This window comes from Nicotiana sylvestris, chromosome 6, assembly GCF_000393655.2.
Source record: "Nicotiana sylvestris chromosome 6, ASM39365v2, whole genome shotgun sequence".
In the NCBI taxonomy this organism is placed as follows: Eukaryota; Viridiplantae; Streptophyta; class Magnoliopsida; order Solanales; family Solanaceae; genus Nicotiana; species Nicotiana sylvestris.
In genome coordinates this window covers 138,905,281-138,913,100 of record NC_091062.1, presented here as the reverse complement: position 1 = coordinate 138,913,100, position 7,820 = coordinate 138,905,281, and the positions used below count along the sequence as shown (strand labels likewise).

Here is a 7,820-nt window from a genome sequence, read left to right as displayed (position 1 = left end):
ACATGTGGAGGTCGAGCATTTGGGTGGTAGTTTAGGAGGTAGTCGAGAGTTCTTCCCTCATTGTAACGGGTAGTCTGATAGAGTTTTGTTTAGGTTTGTTAGCGGTTTATGTTGTGCTCACATTGTTATTTTGCATAGTTTTGTGTGATTATCCTTTCACTTATTCGTTGTAGTTATTTTCTTTCTGGCATCTTTTGTTGTTACATGCCTTTTCTTTTATTTTTTTCCCGATATTATTGTCTCTCCTGTTGAGCCGAGAGTCTCCCGGAAACAGCCTTTCTACCCTTTTCGGGGTAGGGGTAAGGTCTGCGTACACTCTACTCTCCCTAGACCCCATTAGTGGAATTTTACCGGGTATGTTGTTGTTGTAGGACCTTAGTCGGAGACATTTTTTAAATAGATAGTCTTAACTTTTATGATATCAAACTTATTTTTATCAATTGAATGCGCTAAGATGAAACTATTATCAAGTTATTTTACGAGTGATATCAATGTTTTAGAAGTAAAAAAAATATCATTACGGACTATATTTAAAATAGTCATTTCAAATTGTTTGAGATTGAGGTGTGAATATTAAATTTGCTTCTAAGTTTATCGTGTGAAATTCATATAATTTTTCTGTTGTTAACTTGATAATGATTAACAATTATGTACTTTGAAGTATTCTACTCCTTTAACAAAAGTTTTGTTAGCTGTTTTCTTAACCATTTAATCCATATTTAAATAATCAAAATTGACAGAGACAGAACATACAAATAGCATATTCATTATTCCTTGCGAATACAGAAGGTAAATTTCTTATGAAAAATGTTAAAAGACATTGAGAGATTAGAGAATGGAAATGAATAAAGGGGATAGTGATTATTGAACGTAAAGACTTACCTACTTCCGATATCTAACACAATCCAATAAATGCATAACATGCGCATATGAACTTCTATTATTTAGTCACATTTAATTTTCTCGAACGTATCAATAAGCTAGAACCAAAAAGTTTCCACGATATACCCGAACAATCATTTATAGAATTTAATATTAATATTTATTATTTTTGAAATTATATGTTGGTATGATTTTGGTGTAAAAACCGCACACCTAGTATAAGAGCCCGTTTGGCCAAGCTGTCAAAATCTACTTATTTTGAAGAAAAAAAAATTGCTTGGACAATTCATTTTAGAAGTACTTTTTGCAATATTTGATAAATAAATTGTGTTTGGCCAATCTTTCTGATATTCGTCTTAAAGTATGTGTATATACATATTGCCTCGCATTTTACTCATGTTTCGTAGATTTAGGATGTGTAATGTAATAATTGGTGCTTTGTGGTATTTTTACGTGTAGGAATCATTCGGAGGCAATATGGGACGAAGCTGCACGAACTGAAGCAAAAAGGAAACGAATGAAGAATTGCCATAGTGTAGCGCCAAAGGCTTGCGTGGGGCACTACATGAGGCGCAATATCCAGAAGCACAAAATTCCCAGCGCCAGGGCCAGCGCCCCATGCTACCCTGGGCTCTGGGTGACGAAAAAGTGTCCTACATCGACTGGGACAAGGTTATTTCAACCTAAGACACCCCAACTTGTTTAAAAGCAAGTCTAGACCTATTTTGGAGGGTAGACGCCACTTTGAGAGGAAAATACACACACGAAACACTTGGGAGCAAGAATTCTCAGCTTTTCTTCATCTTTCTTAGTATTTTAACCTATTCAGCACTTGTAAAATTATTTTTATTTTATCATGAGTGGCTAAAATCCATAAGTTTTGGGGTTGTGATTTAGCCATGAATATTGTTGTTTGAAGTTGACTTAACCTTGATTATAATTTGCTAATATATGATTGTTTCTTCAATTCTGTGATTAATTGCTTAATTGTCTGGCCAACAGTTGGATTCTATTTACTATCTATACGATGCTTGGGAAATCTATGTCTAGATTAGAGAATAATTAAAGAGGGCATGATCTTAACTATGAGTAGGGGCATATTTGTGGTTAGAATAGGAATATACCTAGTCACCATGCTCAATTGAATATTTTAATTTTAATGCATTCTTAATAGATTGATTCCATAGGAATATAGGCGTTAATCTATTTTAAATAGGCGAGTAGTAATTTAGGAAATACTACGATAGCAATTATTCGATTAATTAGAAACCATGACCGAATTGTATGAAAGGGAGAGTTAATTAGAACGCAATAGGATTGGTGAATCGATCACAACCCCGGAATATCCATCTCTACTGAATACACAACAACTATTCTTTGCTTGATTAATTAGTTATTTGTTACAATTATTGCTTAAGATAATCACACTTTTGAACTCTGGTTGACTCAATTGGATAATAATCTTGGTGAAACTAGTGGGTAGTTAACACAACTCTTTGTGGGTTCGACACTTGACTTATCATTTTATTACTTGTACGATCACGTATACTTACGTGTACGTTTGTGAGCAATAAGTTTTTGGCATCATTGCCGGGAACTTGAATATTGACTACTTTACTAGCTTTTACTTTAGTTATTTATTTCGTCAAGTCTAAAGTTTCTTATTGGTTGCTCTACTGTCAGGAACTTTGATTGAATGCGAATGGTCAGAAGCCAGGATAGACTTCAAGGCTTTGACCCCGAACCTGAGAGAACATTTCATATGAGGTTGAGAGAAGCAAGGGACACAGATAATCTTCAGGCACTTGTTCAATTACCTGTGAACATGGTAGAGGAGCAACATATAGCTGTTCAGGAGGTGGCGATGCTTATCATTGCCAATGTCACCTCCAACATTGTGAAGCCTAGAATCACTAGGCGTTTTGAGTTAAAATAGAGCATGATCCATTTACTACATGTAAATGGGCAGTTTATAGGTCTTCCATACGAGGATCCACAACAATATATTTTGAACTTCTTGGAGATTAGTGATACTTATATCACTAACGGAGTCACTATAGACTATGCGAGGCTCACAATGTTCCCATTCTCTCTGTTGGTGAAGCAAAGCGGTGGTTGAAGGCGGAACCATCTAATTCTATCAAATCATAGAATGATCTGGCAAGAAAATTTTTGGCACGGTTCTTCCCTTCAGGCAAAACTGCAATGATTAGAAGTGAGATAGTAGCTTTCAAACAGAAATCAGGGGAGTCTTCATATAAAGATTGGGAGAAGTTCAAGGGGTTGCTCAGAGATTGTCCTCATCACAACCAGACGAATAAAGTGTTAGCTCATACCTTTATAGAAGGGCTACATCTAGAGACAAAGATTGTAGTGCACGCTGCAGCGGGAGGTCAAGTGCTAGAGAAAATCTTCGATGATATTTATGCATTATTGAACAAATTATCCAAAAGCAATCCTTATTGTCAAGGAGATGTGGAGACATACAGTTCAAAAATCTGCATGGTCCTCGAGCTAGACGTTGTTTCTGCATTATCACCGCAAGTTACCACATTGGCCAACCAAGTCAATAAGATGACCTTGGTTATTAACAAGCAACAAGCTCAGCCAGTGTAACAGGTTCAGATATTTTATGAAGTATGTAGAGAGGGTCACATGAGCGACTTATGCCCAACTAATCCAGAGTCTCTATGTTTTGTGGGTAATGCAAATAGGGGCCAGACAAATCAGTATGGGAATACTTACAATCCTAACTGGAGGAACCACCCAAACTTATCTTTGGGTGGAAACCAAGGTGCGTAGAATCAGTACGAATGAAGATGAAGATGTGTTAGTTCAAGTGAATGAAGATGTGTTAGTTCAAGTGAATTCGTTCATATTCCGTGTTGATTTCATTATCTTGGACTCTGAGCCTGATTAAAAAGTCCCATTTATTTTGGGGCATCCATTCTTAGCCACGGGCCGAGCTATTATTGATGTGTGTGAAGGCAAGATGACAATGAGAGTGGGTGATAGAGTGGAGGTATTCAATGTTTATAAAGCACTCAATTTACCAGCCCTCTATGAAGAATTATCCATGATTTCTGTAGTGGAAAGTGATGTGACTTCTTTGGTGCCTCATATGAGTCCCATTGACCCCCCCCCCCCCCTTAAACGAGTTTTGATGGGGGGTGAAGAAGAAAGTGAAGATGAGATGATGGAAGAAATTGAGCAAGTTCTTAACATGTCTTGCAAGTATGTCCATGGTCTTGGGAGATTTGAGAAGTTGGATAGGCCTATTACTCTAACCCCTCCTAATCATCTGTTGAAGAAGCTCTAAAGCTAGAGCTCAAGCCTCTTCCAATGCACCTGCACTTGGGGAATTCTGAAACTTTGCCGGTGATTATTTCATCCAGCTTGACCAATGTGCAAGAAGAAAAGCTGCTAAGTGAGCATAAACGAGCTATTGGGTGGACAGTTGCTGATATCAACAGAATCAATCCATCATTTTGTATGCATAAAATTTTTTTGGAAGATGGACACCACCCCATTGTTGAGCAACAAAGGAGGTTAAATCCTATTATGAAGGAGGTCATGAAGAAGGAAGTAATAAAGTGGCTTTATGCAGGTATTATTTTTTATATTTCTAGTAGCAATTGGGTAAAACCAGTACAATGTGTGTCCCTGGGGATGACTGTGGTGGAAAATGAAAAAGAAAATGAGCTAATTTCTACTCGCACTGTGACACGGTGTAGAGTTTACATTGAATATAGAAGGCTCAACAAAGCAACTCGCAATGACTACTTCACACTTCCATTCATTGACTAAATGTTGGACAAGTTGGCTGAGCATGAGTGTTATTGCTTCCTCAATGGTTATTTAGGGTACAACTAGATTTTCGTATGCTCAGAGGATTAGGAGAAAATGACTTTCACGTACCCTTATGGTACTTTTGATTTCAAGCGAATGTCATTTGGTCTTTGTAATGCACCGGCCAGTTTTTACAGATGCATGATGGCCACTTTTACTGATATGATGAAAAAATTTGTAGAAGTTTTCATGGATGATTTTTCAGTCTTTGGGTCTTCTTATGATGATTGATTGAAGAATTTGGGCAATATATTGGCACATTGTGAAGAAACAAATTTGGTGATAAATTGGGAAAAGTGTCATTTTATGGTACAAGAGGACATCGTGTTTGGTCATAGAGTATCGAAGAGTGGCATTGAAGTTTATAAGGTGAAGGTGGATGCGGTTGCAAATTTACCCCCACCTATCCCTGTGAAGGGTGTCCGGAGTTTCTTGGGACACGCAAGTATCTATAGACGTTTTATTAAAGATTTTTCTAAAATTGCTACTCTATTTTGCAGGTTGCTCGAAAAAGATGTGACTTGCAAATTTGATGAAGCCTGCCTGAAAGCATTCGAGGAGCTCAAATTGAAGTTGGTGGCTACCCCTATTATTGTGGCACCAGATTGGTCCTTACCATTCGATGCAAATGACCATGCTATTGGGCCAGTGCTAGATTAGAGAAGGACAAGATATTTTATTCCATATACTATAGAGTAAGACTCTTGATGATGCGCAATTGAACTACACCACCATTGAAAAGGAGTTATTGGCAGTTGTGTGGGACTTTGAGAAATTTTGGGCTTACTTTGTGGGAACAAAAGTTATAGTCCACATCGATCATACAACAATCATGTATCTATTTACAAAAAAAGAATCCAAGGCTAAATTGATGCACTGGGTTTTGTTGTTGCAGGAATTTGATGTAGAAATACGAGATCGAAAAGGTACAGAAAACCAAGTGATTGACCAACTATCTAGGCTTGAAAATCATGTGCGTGTGGAGAAATATGGACAAATTAAGGAGACATTTCCTGATGAGCAACTTTTTGCCATCACCCATGACCCTGCCCCATAGTATGCTGACTATGTGAATTATATTATGAGTGGGATACTTCCTCCTGAAATTCAATCGGGGACATGGAAGAGGTTTCTACATGATGTGAAATTCTACTACTGGGATGATCCATTCTTGTATAGACAGTGTGCTAATCAGTTGGTGAGGAGATGCATTCCTGAAAAGGAGGTGGAATTATTGTTGTATGACTATCATGCCTCACCTTATGGGGGACATCATGGAGGCGATATGATAGCTGCAAAGGTGTTGCAGTCATGGTTCTATTGGCCAACATTGTTCAAAGATGCCTATGCATTTGTTAAGAAGTGTGACAAATGTCAAAGAATAGGAACAATCACGAGGAGGCATGAGATGCCTATAAATAATATCCTAGAGGTAGAGATTTCTGATGTGTGGAGAATAGATTTCATGGGACCATTCCTATTGTCTAGAAGAAACAAATATATATTGCTAGCGATTGACTAAGTGTCAAAATGGGTGGAGGCATTCGCATTGCTAGCCAATGATGCCAAGGTGGTAGCCCTTTTTGTGAAGAAAAACATATTCTCGAGGTTTGGGGCTCCACGTGCCTTGATTAGTGATGAAGGAACCCATTTCTACAATCGGTTGTTGAATAACCTTCTAGCCAAATATGGGGTCCTGTGACGACCCGGGCGGTCGTCTTAAGAATTAATGTCCCGATCCCCTATTAGCTGCTCTCCCCAAGTTTATTTCTGCTAATGTGATTTGCCGGGATGTTCGGTTTTGAGTTTCGGGGAGTTTTGGCACACTTAGTCCCTAAATGAGAGCTTAAGTGTTGGAAAGTTGACCGTAGTCAAAACAGTGTAAAGACGTCCTCGGAATGGAAATCCGATGGTTCTGTTAGCTCCGTTGGGTGATTTTGGGGTTATGAGCGTGTTCGGATTGTGTTTTGGAGGTCCGTAGCTAATTTAGGCTTGAAATGCCGAAAGTTGAATTTTGGAAGTTTCCGGTTCGATAGTGAGAATTTGATCCGAGGGTTGGAATAGAATTTCGAGAGTTGCAGTAGTTCTGTTATGTCATTTAGGATGTGTGTGCAAAATTTCAGGTTATTCATACAAGGTTTGGTATACTTTTTAATCAAAAGTATGTTTTTAGAGTTTTTAAGCTTCCGATGAAAAATAGGTGTTTTCATGTTGTTTTGAGCATTCCGAAGGTTGGAATAAGTTTGAATTATGTTTTAGGATTGGTTGGCATGTTTGGTTGAGGTCCCGGGGGCCTCGGGTGTGTTTCGGATGCTTAACGAGTAATTTTTTGAAATTAGGAAATTGCAGAAAATGTTACAGCAGTCAGTTCTAGTTTCCTTCATCGCGTTCGCGAGTGGGTTCTCGCGTTCGCGAATAGGAGCTGGGACTGGGGGAAAAGTTTGGCCTTCGCATTCGCGAGAAGTCCTCCACGTTCGCGAAGAGTCTGGATGGTTGTGTTATGCGTTCGCGATTGGGCTTCGCGTTCGCGGAAGAGGAATTGGCCCAATGGAGTTTTGTGCATCGCGTTCGCGTGGTGCCCGTTGCATTCATGAAGCTTTGTCTGTGCAAGGCATCACATTCGCGGAGTGAGGGATGCGTTCGCGAAGAAATAAAAATGGTCAAAATTATTTTGTGCTTCGCGAACGCGAGGCTTTGACCGCGTTCGCGAAGAAGGAATTTTCTGGGCAGATATAAGATTTCAAAATTGAGGGTTTTACCCATTTTTATCAAAACTTAAGCTTCGGAGCTCGGATTTGAGCGAGATTTTGAGGGATTTTCAGAGATATCGATTGGGTAACGATTCTTAACTCATTTTTGCTTGTAACCCATTAATCTAAACATGAATTCATCCTTTAATTTCGGAATTTGTATGAAAATTGGGGAAAAGTTCTTAGGCCAAGAAATTGAGTTTTGATTGTGGATTTGACATTGGATTTGGATAATTTTGGTATGGATAGACTCGTAAGAGTGTGAAGATTCTGAAACTATAAATTTTACCTGATTCCGAGACTCGGGCTAGAGGGGCATTTTGGTCATTTTACATAATT

General features: G+C 38.5%; 2 protein-coding genes and 1 non-coding gene across 3 annotated transcripts; 2 read left to right on the top strand and 1 right to left on the bottom strand.

The window, feature by feature from the left end:
* Positions 1-3,087: 3,087 nt before the first annotated feature.
* On the bottom strand, positions 3,088-3,194 carry LOC138872322 (small nucleolar RNA R71). Its single transcript, XR_011400779.1, has one exon. It is a non-coding gene; the product is annotated as a small nucleolar RNA R71 (small nucleolar RNA).
* Positions 3,195-4,785: 1,591 nt separating this feature from the next.
* Positions 4,786-5,788, top strand: LOC138871375 (uncharacterized). Its single transcript, XM_070149247.1, has 3 exons — positions 4,786-4,943; positions 5,232-5,379; positions 5,627-5,788. The coding sequence occupies exons 1-3, from the start codon at positions 4,786-4,788 to the stop codon at positions 5,786-5,788; spliced, it is 468 nt and encodes a 155-aa protein (XP_070005348.1).
* Positions 5,789-5,812: 24 nt separating this feature from the next.
* Positions 5,813-6,253, top strand: LOC138871374 (uncharacterized). Its single transcript, XM_070149246.1, has one exon. It carries the CDS (start codon positions 5,813-5,815, stop codon positions 6,251-6,253), a length of 441 nt encoding a protein of 146 aa, XP_070005347.1.
* The last annotated feature ends 1,567 nt before the right edge of the window (positions 6,254-7,820 follow it).

Coding starts and splice junctions, on each gene's coding strand:
- LOC138871375 (XM_070149247.1), top strand. CDS start 4,786: ATGACTTTCACGTACCCTTATGGTACTTTTGATTTCAAGCGAATGTCA. Junction 4,944..5,231: donor GATGATTTTTCAGTCTTTGG/GTCTTCTTATGA, acceptor TCTATTTTGCAG/GTTGCTCGAAAAAGATGTGA. Junction 5,380..5,626: donor ATGACCATGCTATTGGGCCA/GTGCTAGATTAG, acceptor TTGTTGTTGCAG/GAATTTGATGTAGAAATACG.
- LOC138871374 (XM_070149246.1), top strand. CDS start 5,813: ATGAGTGGGATACTTCCTCCTGAAATTCAATCGGGGACATGGAAGAGG.